This window comes from Anomaloglossus baeobatrachus, chromosome 11 (genome assembly GCF_048569485.1).
Source record: "Anomaloglossus baeobatrachus isolate aAnoBae1 chromosome 11, aAnoBae1.hap1, whole genome shotgun sequence".
Classification (NCBI taxonomy): Eukaryota; Metazoa; Chordata; class Amphibia; order Anura; family Aromobatidae; genus Anomaloglossus; species Anomaloglossus baeobatrachus.
In genome coordinates this window covers 41,686,218-41,699,251 of record NC_134363.1, presented here as the reverse complement: position 1 = coordinate 41,699,251, position 13,034 = coordinate 41,686,218, and the positions used below count along the sequence as shown (strand labels likewise).

The following is a 13,034-nucleotide window of genomic DNA, read 5'->3' as shown; positions in this document are numbered from 1 at the left end:
GCCGATGCAGGTACTGAGCTCCACCTATTGGCGATTACAGACCCTGACCTCCTTAGTGGTGTTTGCAGACACTGAATTCCTCCTAGTGCGTTTACAAGCACTGAACTCCACCTAGCGGCGACTGCACCCGAGCTCCATCTAGTGGCGACTGCTGGTACTGAGCTCCATAGTATTACTCTGTTCTAGATTTGCATATTAATAGAATACACTAACTTCTAACAAGCTCCATCTAGGTACTGAGCTCCACCTAGTGTAGACACTGAACTCCTCCTAATGGTGTTTGCAGACACTGAGCTCCACCTAGTGTCAGCTGTTGGTACTATACTCCACCTAGCGGTGACTGCAGACATTTAACTCCTCCTAGGGGTGTTTGCTGGTATTAAACTCCTAGTGGTGGCTACAGGTACTGAGCTCCTACTAATGGCATTTGCAGATACTGAACTTTTCCAAGGCACTGAACTCCATCTAGTGGTAGCTGCTGGTACTGAGCTCCGTACTATTAAGTCTTTTCCAGATTTGTATATTAGCACTAGAATACGCCAATTGAAACAAGCTCCACCCAGTGGTGACTGCAAGCATTGCACCCCTGAGCTCCTCCTAGTGGTGTTTGCATGCACTGTGCTCCACCTAGTGGTGGCTGATGGTACTGAACTCCTCATAGGGGCATCTGCAGGCACTGTGCTCCACCTAGTGGCAGTTACAGGTACTAAGAATCTACACGAGGCTTGCAGGGTCAGAAAAGCTTGATGTCACAGACCACAAAGAAAAACAAAAAAAAAAACGAGAAGAGCAAACAGGATGCAAAGAAAAAGTGTTTTTTTTTTTCTTTTGTGTACACATTATACAATGTGAGTTGTACATATTGAGAGAGAAAAAAACGTCAGACACTAATTGACGATAAAAATATATAATAACATCCATACAGGAACACAAATTCAATTATTGTAACAATACCTTTGAGGCAAGAACAAGATACACGCAGTACACAGCGTAAAAAAGGTCTAGATTAGGACACATAAAAAGGAGCATCGACAGCCGCGAGGGGGTCAGCTGAGAAATACATCTGGTAACATGGGGAAAGAATTTTTTTAATTTTTTATTTTATTTAGACGTTTTTATTTCCAACCAAGCTAATGAATTAAAATTAAAGACCCCCCCCCCCCCACGGAAGAAAGGTAGGGGGGCAGAATTATCCCAGGAGCGTTGGGCCATTTTTTATTATTTTTTTTTACTTATTTAAATACTTTTTACACCCATTTTTTTTTTTTTTCCTACTACTTACAAGGTCCGTTTGCTTATTAAAACCCAAAAATTTGGTCACCATCTTCCCGTCATTCACAGAATCGCCCTGAACTGTTTACACTATGATACAGGTTTCGGGGTGAGTAGAGGTCTCTGCTTTTTCCTTACCCACTTTATAATGCAACATCAGCCACCACCCCTGTTTCTCCTTTTATATAGACCTAAAATATGAAAAAATGGCAAAATAAAATAAAATAAAAAAAAAAAAAAAGTCAAACAAGATATAAAGGTGTAATACCAGAAACGGCCTGTGAATGCGGGTGGCGCTGTTTCAATTAAAACCAATTTTAGACAACCCCTTTCAGCCATGGATAATGCATAAATGACGCTCATGTATAGTCATGTTCCAAGGTGGTGTCAAGAACCATTAATTTGCCAATCTTCCCAAATTGGGAACATCCACTATTCTCTCAAGTGTCACAGGAACGGTATTTAGTGATTGGTATTTTGATGTACGACCACATTAAAATTAATATGTCCAAAAAAAGGGTTACAAATCACAGTTTTAGTTACTTAAAGGGGTTCTCCGGGCAAAAGACTTAATCATCTACCCACAAGATGTGATAACTTGTCGATTGATGAGGGACTGACCGTTGGGACGCACAAAAAGGGGCATTTCTGTCATAGTTCCAAAATGGGGCTTCAGATCATTCAATTTAGTCCATATTGGGTGAGTGAAAAAGCAGCGAACAGGGCTCAGCAGGAAATGAATGGAGCGGCAGTCGGGCGAGAGGAGGACGACAGTCGGGCGAGAGGAGGACGGTTGGGCATGAGCACAGCAGTCAGGCATGAGGAGGGACGGTCGGGCGAGAGGAGGGACAGTCGGGCGAGAGGAGGGACAGTCGGGCGAGAGGAGGGACAGTCGGGCGAGAGGAGGGACAGTCGGGCGAGAGGAGGACGGTTGGGCATGAGCACGGCAGTCGGGCACGAGCACAGCAGTCGGGCGAGAGGAGGACAGTCGGGCATGAGCACGGCAGTGGGGCATGAGCACGGCAGTGGGGCATGAGCACGGCAGTGGGGCATGAGCACGGCAGTGGGGCATGAGCGGGGCAGTCGGGCATGAGCGGGGCAGTCGGGCATGAGCGGGGCAGTCGGGCATGAGCGGGGCAGTCGGGCATGAGCGGGGCAGTCGGGCATGAGCGGGGCAGTGGGGCATGAGCGGGGCAGTGGGGCATGAGCACTCCTGCTCCATTCTAAAGGGGATACAATTTCCCCATTCTGCAGATACGTTTAGGTTCCCAGCAGTTGAGACCACCTATCTTATGGATAGGTAATAACTTGTTTTCACCGGATAACACCCTTTAAAGCATGGGTCCCCAATTCCAGTCCTCAAGGGCCGCCAACAGTGCATGTTTTCAGGATTTCCTTAGTATTGCACATGTGATAATTTAATCACCTGCACAGTTGATGATTCCAACACCCATGCAATGCTAAGGAAATCCTGAAAACATGCACTGTTGGCGGCCCTCGAGGACTGGAGTTGGGGAACCCTGCTTTAAAGTATAGGGTCACCTTCAAGAGCAAAGGGTTGGTTTTTTTTAACAATTAAATACATGCATTTATTTGTCAAATATAATTAGGTTTTCTTAAAATGTTTGTTCTGTATTGCTGGCTACGGAATGAGTGAACTGAGAATCTGTCAGTAAGCTCTCGAGCTCCTATCAGCTGATTTCTGACAAAGTTCAGCTGAACTTCCTTGTGGTCATAAATGAGCTGAGAAAAGAGCTCAGAAGTAAGGTAAGGGCTTCCATTTCTCCCGCCAGATGAGCTCACTGACAGATTCACTGTTAACTCATCTCAGAGGCTTTAAATGGCCAATGGTGCAAAATTTTTGTACAAAAATACATGCATTGAAGAAGATGATAAAATTGTCCCCAAAAAGGCATCCATATCCTTTAAATTTGCCAATAATCTAGACAGTTTCTAAACTTCTGATGTCAGAATCCATGAAATTCCTATTTCATATCATTTACTAACAAGAAACAAAAAATGCCCCTTTTTTGGGGGGTGGGAGCGGCATACAAACGAAAACAAAAAGAGCAGTCACCCACAGGAACAGATTACATTACTACATTGATGGATTAGGGACCCCCATATTTTAACCTGTTGTGTTCCATGACAAACCCCCCCATTTTCCTATGCTCTTGGTATTATACATCAAGTAAAGGAGTTCCACAATACTTTGTAAAATTATATTTACACCCATCAGAAATGAACAGAAAAAAAAAAAAATCAAATAAAAAAACATGTTCTAAAGTGCTACCGAAACCAAGGTTCTACGTGAATAAAATACACACCTATTAAAAAAAATTTATCTGCAGCAACTGTAACTCCCATCATCCTATGCAAAATGATATTTTATGTAGTACCAGTGGTAAAGGCAATAGTGACTGTTGGAACAGAGCAGCAGTGCGCATGCGCCGTTTCATTCACTCTCTATGGGGCTGCCTTTCCTCTCACCCCTGTACAGAATGAATGGAGCGGAGGGCAAGCATCGGACCTTTTCTGCCGAGCAGTGCGGACCCCCACCAATCAGTAAGTTATCATTTATATCTTATCTAATCTATACAACCCCTTTAAGACATTGAGCATTCACTTCTGCCAAGACGTTCAAGGAAAAAAAATAAAGCAACCAAGATTGTGCGTGTGTATGTCAACAGACAAGGTGAAACTGAAAAATCAGACTTATTGCCCCCTCCTGCGTATAGCTCCGATGGAAACAAAGGATTGGGCATGTTGAAGTCCAACATGCCTGATCCTTCTGCCATCAGGTTCTCCCTAAAGGATTGGGCATCTTGAAGTCCAGCATGCCTGATTCTTCTCCTCTTGGGGTCTACCTAAAGGATTGGGCATGTTAAAGTACAACATGCCTGATCCTTCTGCTCTCAGGGACTCCCTAAATGTCGAAGTGAAACATGCCTGATCCTAGCTTTGACAGTCAGTCTTCTGCTCTCAGGGTCTCCCTAAAGGATTAGGCATGTTGAAGTCCAACATGCCTGATTCTTCTCCTCTTGGGGTCTACCTAAAGGATTGGGCATGTTGAAGTCCAACATGCCTGATCCTTCTTTTGACAGTCTTCTGCTCTGAGGGTCTCCCTAAAGGATTGGGCATGTTGAAGTCCAACATGCCTGATCCTTCTGCTCTTGGGGTACCCCTAAAGGATTAGGCATGTTGAAGTCCAACATGCCTGATTCTTCTCCTCTTGGGGTCTACCTAAAGGATTGGGCATGTTGAAGTCCAACATGCCTGATCCTTCTTTTGACAGTCTTCTGCTCTGAGGGTCTCCCTAAAGGATTGGGCATGTTGAAGTCCAACATGCCTGATCCTTCTGCTCTTGGGGTACCCCTAAAGGATTGGGCATGTTGAAGTCCAACATGCCTGATGCTTCATTTGACAGTCAGTCTTCTGCTCCCAGGGTCTACCTAAAGGATTGGACATGTTGATGTCCAACATGCCTGATCCTTCTCCTCTTGGGGTCTACCTAAAGTATTGGGCGTTGAAGTCCAACATGCCTGATCCTTCTGCTCTCAGGGACTCCCTAAATGTTGAAGTCAAACATGTCTGATCCTAGCTTTGACAGTCAGTCTTCTGCTCTGAGGGTCTCCCTAAAGGATTGGGCATGTTGAAGTCCAACATGCCTGATCCTTTATTTGACAGTCAGTCTTCTGCTCTCAGGGTCTCCCTAAGGATTAGGCATGTTGAAGTCCAACATGCCTGATCCTTCTCCTCTTGGGGTCTACCTAAAGGATTGGACATGTTGAAAGCCCAACATGCCTGATCCTTCTTTTGACAGTCAAGTCTTCCGCTCTCGCGGTATGCCCTTCACAGATGTGGTGGGTGGAACATGTCAAAATTGGCAGGTTCAACCAATATTTGGTAACAATGCAAGATCATCCCTGACTTAAAATTGTGTCTTTAAGGCCAAAGGTAAAAAAAATTATCACACGGCTTCAAGGATCAGAAAAATACCTCCATGGCAGATTCATATGGAAATTTACAGAAAAAAAATATGTTTGTATACCTTTCTATGACATTAAATGTATATGTAATAATATTGAGAGGCCCATAGATCTCTATGGCAAATGTTTTAAAGGGGTTGTCCCATGATCAAAAAATATCCCTCATACACAGACTAGTTGAGTAATGTATGACCACTGAGGGTCTGAATTATAGAGGCCACCCACCGATCAGTCACAGAGGAGACTTGAATCCCTATTTTTATGAACAGCTAGTGAGCATGTGCAACCACTGCTCCATTAACTGTCTGCACATGCTCAGTAATGCTTCGGTTCTCTATTATCTACCCTGTGAATAGGCAATGAATGAAATAATGATTTATTTTCAGTTTTTGACTGCGCTTTAACTTTAAGACATTGAATTCCACAATGTCAGCAATCTCCATTGTTTAAAAACTAAAAAAAAAAAAACACCTTAATAATAACGCACAGATTTATTTTCCACACATCACGGTAATGAAGGACAAACGGCTGATAGGGGTGAACCCGACGGGTTTAATATTGTGAAACAATTTTTTACAATTAATTCAAACCAATGAGTTAGCCAACAACTTTATAGGCTGTGTTAACTTGTGCCACTTTTGCAAATTTTCTTGATTAAAAAAAAAAATCTTTAATGTTTCTTTCCTTTTGGTAAACAGTTATAGCCAAAATGACACAGGAACACAGGAGAACACAACCTACAGACTTAATGCCACAGTTTAGGCTGTGTTTACCTCCACTGTTCTTGCTTTTAACATACAGTTTAGGCTGTGTTCACCTTCTAATAATGTACTGTTTAGGCTGTGCTTACCAGCACTGTTCTTGCTAGTAAGGTACAGATTAGGCTGTGTTCACTAGCACTGTATTTGGTATTAACATACAGTTTAATATCAGGTGAACAGCGAGTAATGTACAGTTTAGGCTGTGTTTACGTGCACTGCTGTTGCCATTAACACAAAGTTTAGGCTCTTTACACAATCCCTATTCTTCCTTTCAACAAACAATTTAGGCTGTGTTCACCTGCTATTTGTTACATAGTTACATATTAACTTAGGTTGAAAAAAGACCTAGGTCCATCTAGTTCAACCTTCCTCCACCGATTGATGTACTGTTTAGGCTGTGTTCACCAGCACTGTATTTGATATTAACATACAGTTTACTATCAGGTGAACATAGCCTAATGTACAGTTTAGGCTGTGTTCACCTGCTAATAATGTACAGTTTATGCTGTGTTCACCTCTACAGTATTTGCTAGTAATATACAGTATAGACTATGTTCACCTGATATTAACGTACAATTTAGGCTGTGTTCAACTGATATTAAAAGTACAGTTTAGGCTGTATTCACCAGCACTATATTTGCTATTAACATACAGTTTAGGCTGTGTTCAACTGATATTAAAAGTACAGATTAGGCTGTGTTCACCAGCACTGTATTTGCTATTAACATACAATTTAGGCTGTGTTCACCTGCACTGTACTTATTATAAACAGACCATTAAGGCTGTTTTTACATGCACTGCAGTTGCCTACAGCACTGTATTTGCTATTAACACACAGTTTAGGATTTTTTTCACCAGCACTGTTCTTGCTTTTAACATACAATTTAGGCTGTGTTCACCTGATATTAATGTACAGTTTAGGCTATGTTCATTTCCACTGTACTTATTAATATACAGTTTAGGCTGTGTTCATTTGCACTGTAATTGCTTTAACCATACAATTTAGGCTCTGTTCTCTAACATTGTACTCACCTAATTCAAATCTAATCTATGGGTGCACCAAATAATAATAATAAAAAAAAAAAAAATCAGATACCATAGAGAACGTTCGTATTGAATCCGATTTTTACAATTACATTGCCGTTATTAACCAGAAGAATTGTATTTGATAATTATAAATGACCTAAAAAAAAATGGATGGCACATGGACATAACATACAGACACACGGATGACAATATGAATGAAAATTGTTTTCTGGATGAAAATTGGGCGATTTTTCATATGCTCGTCTGAACCCCCCCTGCATTGTACTTGGTGTTAATGTACAGTTTAGGCTATACTCACCTGCACTGTACTTGTTAGTAATATGCAGTTTAGGCTGTGTTCACCTGCTCTGTACTTGCTATTTATAATACAGTTTAGGCTGTGTTTACCTGCACTATTCTTGTTATTAACATACAGTTTAGGCTGTGTTCGCCTAGAACTGTTCTTGCCATTAACATACCATTTAGGCTGTGTTCACCTGCAGGTGAACATATAGTTTAGGCTGTGTTCACCTGCACTGTTTTTGCCATTAACATACAGTTTAGGCTGCGTTCACCTGTGCTGTACTTGTTATTAATATAGAGTTTAGGCTGTGTCCACCTGCACTGTACTTGCTATTAATATACAGTTTAGGCTGTGTTCACCTGCTCTGTACTTGCCATTTATAAAATACAGTTTAGGCTGTGTTCAGCTGCGCTGTACTTACTATTTATAATACAGTTTAGGCTGTGTTTACCTGCACTATTCTTGTTAATAACATACAGTTTAGGCTGTGTTGGCCTAGAACTGTTCTTGCTATTAACATACCATTTAGGCTGTGTTCACCTGCACTGTACTTGCTATTAATATACAGTGTAGGATGTGTTCACCTGCACTGTACTTGCTATTAATATACAGTTTAGGCTGTGTTCACCTGCAGGTGAACATACGGTTTAGGCTGTGTTCACCTATAACTGTTCTTGTTATTAACATACAGTTTAGGCTGTGTTCAACTGTGCTGTTTTTGGCGATTTTTACTGTAATAAAAAAAAAATTAAGCAAAAACGTTTGTGAAGCCTGCCTCAGGGTTACTGATTTTCCTGGAAAATAAAGTATGACTCACCCTTCCATATCATGTTTTCTCATGCATAGAACACTGGTAACATAAGGTTTTAAAAACAAACAGCTTTGGTGACCACGGTGTAATAGGCGGATGCATCTCATTGGAAATCAAACCTTACTAAAATCAATTTTCAAACAGTTATCCCCCCACTTTAAAAAAAAAAAAAAACAAAAAAAAAAAAACAGATAAAAAGGGAAGAATAGTGGAAAATGTAGCTTAAGAATACCCCAATTTTTTTTTTCTTTTTCTCTCTGTTCTAAGTTTATTTTTTTCTGAGCAAAATACTAATCCAAGTTCAGTTAAACTGAACACTTCACATCTAAGCAACATCATCATTATCAATTAGATATAGTCAAATACAATATTGTACATAGATTTTTTTTTCCTATACAATATTTACAGTAAGTTTAAAAAAAAAAAAAGAACAAAAAAAAGAAAACAAAAAAATTAACATAAAATTTAAAAACACGCAAACAGTTTATCTCCCCCATCATTTCAGCGTTCCGACACATTGGGAAAAATGTGGTTTTAAAATGGTTTATGCACGAGAATAAAAAAATAAGGGATACAATGACCATGTAATAATGTTTAAATAATGTTAGAACTGTGAATTTAAAAAAATATCTAGCTTTTTTTTTTTCCTTTTTTTTTTTTCTTCACCCTTTTATACCCTAGTCATCTACAGCAAATAAAAAAAAATTAAAAACTCTTGCTTTTTGTTACAAGTGATACCTATAGGATGTCGGGATGTTTTATAACCCAAAATTAAGGTGATCAAGGAGGGCAAATAACTTAGCCTCTATGCTAATGAAAGGCTGAATATTATGCACACTTGCAAAATTTAACATAAAATACTTACAAAAATGCCTAATATAGTTTCTCAATCAGTTTTTGTTTACAAATATCCAATAGCAAAGGAGCTTAACACCATAAGAGCCGCTCCACCCGTCCTTTCGAATAAAACAAATCGTCTATATACCGTAAAAAACACCATCTTTATGTCAAGGGCTATTAACAAGACATAGAAATAATCCTGGGACATGAAAAATACTGAATGTCAGGTTAACCATTGGTTGACTCCCAAAAAAAAAAAAAAGGAGAAATTAAAATTTTTCGATATTGGATTAACAAAGCTTTTATTACTGAGGCTTTGCATTAGGACCCTACAGCAGGACACAGGTTACGGTACCATTTTTTGACAACTATTACCTTTCCGAATTTACGCAACATCTTTGGAGAGAATAGCTGTACGTGTAATTCTACCCTGTTAAAAACAGCAGGAATGCCCCCTTATTTGTGACTACAGCCCCCATACCATTAAGGCGTCAAGCTCAGTTTGTGCCACATTAGAATGAATTTTTATTTTTTTTTTCCAAGATTGGCTACAGCCAAATTCAATCTTATGACTTTCTGTCCACGAAACAAAAAAAAATAAAATAAAAAAAAAGAGAAATAAAATAATTAAAAAAAAAATTAAAAGTGACAAATATCAGCAGAATTTAGAATAAAGAAATATAAAAAATTCTAGATTTTTAGTGTGTGACCAAACTAAAACTGGCAGTGAAAAGCGAGGTGTCTCTCATTTTCGTGGCGCTAGAAAAAGATTTGTTAATCCAAAATCTAAAAAAATAAAAAAAAAAAAAAATGTCCACCGCCCCAGGCCAACAGGGATTCTGGCTCTTACACACGCACAAACACATACACGCATGCTTCCCAATAAATAATAATCAGGGCCAAAATGTCAGCCTGCCGTCTTCTGTCAGAATGTGTCAGTCATTGGAAGCGGGTCTGAGCAGAAGACAGAGCTAAAAAAAAATCCTCTTTACGGTATGACTGTGATGGCAGAACAAAAACGACGGACATTTAGTGAAACCTTCTCTGCGGGGGGGAAAAAAAAAATAATTAAAAAAAAAAAAAAAGGTAAAGAACAAAAAGGAAGAAGACAGAAGTCAAGAGAAAGAGAGGACCACCTCCATCCAAGCGTCACTACTCAGAAGCCAGAGGCCTGAAAGTCAAAGCTGAGGCCTCCAACACTTACGCCATCTACTCCTCTTATAGCTTTGTTTTGTGGCCGGTTGTCCCGTCCACAAAGTTAAGTCCAGGAAAGAACGCTTTGCCCCTTTTTTCGGCCTGGCATGTCTCTCTTTCTCATCTTTTTTTTTAGTCACATGGTTTCAGTTTGTCTATTGAATCCCTGGTGGACAGGTTTCGCTCTACTCTGCAGCCTCAGGTAGCTGTCTTGGGTTTGGTCACGCGCACTTATTCTGTGCTTGCGTGAGTAGGTCGATGAAAGAGTCGAAGACCTTTTCGAGCCAAGGTTGGTTTCTCATGCATTGCTGAACCACCTCCTCTTGACCCAAGTCATCATTCTGTTCTTCTATTGCGTTGGTCTGGAAAAGATGAGGGAGACAACCGATGGTTAGAGGCAAATCGGAGCAAATCAGTCATACACAAAGCCAGCTATGTCATGTACTCTGAATCAGCCTACGCGTCAGTAATGTCTAAATAATAGCTGAAGACTCCTCCACAGAGGTGGGACAATCGAGTCTCAGGACTCTGTTCCATCAGTCAGGTCAACAATCTATGACCACTCGATGGGAAGCCATTAAGTCTCTTTAGGCAGAAGACTCCTCAGTAGAGGTGGGACAATCGAGTCTTCAAAAATCTATGACCGCTTGATGGGAAGCCATTAAATCTCTTTAGGCTGAAGACTCCTCAGTAGAGGTGGGACAATTGAGTCTCAGGACTCCGGTCCATCAATCAGGTCAACAATCAATGACCACTCGATGGGAAGAGACTCCTCAGTAAAGGTGGTACAATCGAGTCTCAGGACTCTGGTCCATCAGAAAGATCAACAATCTGTGACCACTCGATGGGAAACCATGAAGTCTCTTTACTTCCTGACATTATTGGGTCACACCATTTAAACAGGTACCTTTAGACCACCAATTTTGTTAAGGGTTGAACCCCTAACGATCATACATTTATCATCTATTCTGTACGTTGTAGGAAAACCACTTTAACACTAGAAGTCCCAGAGAGGGGTCATTTAACATTTCTACCATTGGAACCCTATGGAGCTCGAAATTCCTGGGACTTCTAGTGTTAAGGCTATGATATCAGGATCCCGTGGAAAAGGTGAGGGAGACAACCGGTGGTTAGAGCCAAATCGGAACAATAGTCATACACAATGCCCGCTACTCTACTGTGTATCGGCCTATGCATCAGTAATGCCTAAATAGTGTCTGAAGACCCCTCAGTAGAGGTGGGACAATCAAGTCTCAGGACTCTGGTCCATCAGTTAGGTCAAAAATCTGTGACCACTATATGGAAAAGCCATTAAGTCTCTTTACTTCCTGGCATTATTGGGTCACAGCATTTGATCAGGTACCTTTAGACCACCAATTTCATTCGTTGGTTGAACCCTCAACGATCAAACATTTATCATCTATCCTGGTACCATCTATCCCGCGTCACTGAGCGCTTTAGTGGGCACATCGACTCTGAGGCCCAATTCTGAAACATTCCATAAAGTTATCATTGCCTCAGACATCCACTTACCTCTTGCTTGCAACGTAGGAAGGTGTGATACTTGTAGTGATGCAAGGAATGGTACAGAGAGTAATAAAGTGACTTCTCAGCATCCACCTTAAATTCCTTTAAAAAAATAAATAAATAAATAAAAATGGAAAGGACAGCAGTGATAACAAGTGGTACAAAAAAAAAATATTTAAAGGGCTATTCCCATTTTCACAAATGGATATTGTCGGACAGGGCTTGTAAAAACAAACACTTTTGCAATTTACTGTTTGTAAAAATTTGCAGCCGTTCTTGAGATATTAACATTTTTCTTTTGTTTATGTCTCGTTGTCAAGGAAACAGACCTCCCCTGCTATCTAGCTTGTAATCACGGTGTTACAGCTGCCATTATTAGGAGGTAAAATATGCACTCTAATGATTCTGAACAGTTTCTAAAACAGGCTTATGAAGCTCAATTGGAAAGAAATTGTAGGAACTGTGCATATTCTGCTATATAGCAGCGGTGGTCGGTCTCCAAGGCAACGAGCTGTAAACAAAAGAAAAGTGTTAATATCTCAAGAACGATTGAAAATTTTAACAAGGAGTAAATTGAAAAAGTGCTCGTTTTCACATGCACTATCTAACCGTACCCCATTTATGAAAATTTAATCAACCCTTTAAATTTACCATCTGACATGGTTTGCAATAATCCAGTCGCCAAAGCAGAAATTTTGTAGATTTTTTGACACGTGCATGGGTCATACTTTATCTACTTGGGTTTAATTCATACAGGATGCAATTGCTGAGCCTTTAAGGGCTATGAGGTCCACATCTGCAGCTGATCAGGGTGGCTGTCGCCCTAATAATGAGCCCCTGTACATTCACACACTTCCCATTATGCCGCATTCTGCACAGTTATTATATCATGGCCTTTTAAGATGTAAGATCATTTTCTACCTGTGGTTTGGCTACATTCTTTTTTAATTTATTCAGTGTTTTTCGGTTGTAGGGCTCTCCTCCCGGCTTTATCCTGACGGTAGATTCTCCTGGGTCAATATTCAGTTGTGGGAACGTGTGAAGCGCCTCCTATTGAAAGGAAACACAAAAATAATCAAGAAATTAGCATTTTTATTCATGAAATAAAAAAAAAAAAAAGAGTAGGAAAAGCATATTAATAAAAAAAATGTAAGACAAGCTTATGGGTAAAATAAAAAAATAAATGTAAAATAAAACGTAAAAAAAAAAAATAATCCACTCTTGAACAATGTGCCTGAAAATGTCAGCCATAAGGATTCTATTTTTTCGTCCACTTTTCAACACCTTTTCAATTCAGGTCGTCACGGAGA

The 13,034-nt window shown here is 40.1% G+C and overlaps 1 protein-coding gene across 1 annotated transcript in view; it reads right to left on the bottom strand.

Annotated features, from left to right (window-relative positions):
- Window positions 1-5,793: 5,793 nt before the first annotated feature.
- PRR12 (proline rich 12) overlaps window positions 5,794-13,034 on the bottom strand; it is a 106,272-nt gene continuing 99,031 nt past the window's right edge. Inside the window, exons 12-14 of the mRNA XM_075327987.1 lie at window positions 12,646-12,774; window positions 11,731-11,826; window positions 5,794-10,559 (exon numbers count right to left, since the gene is read on the bottom strand). Of these exons, the coding sequence (XP_075184102.1) occupies window positions 10,419-10,559; window positions 11,731-11,826; window positions 12,646-12,774 (366 nt within the window). The 3' untranslated portion in view covers window positions 5,794-10,418. The remainder of the gene's footprint in view (window positions 10,560-11,730; window positions 11,827-12,645; window positions 12,775-13,034) is intronic.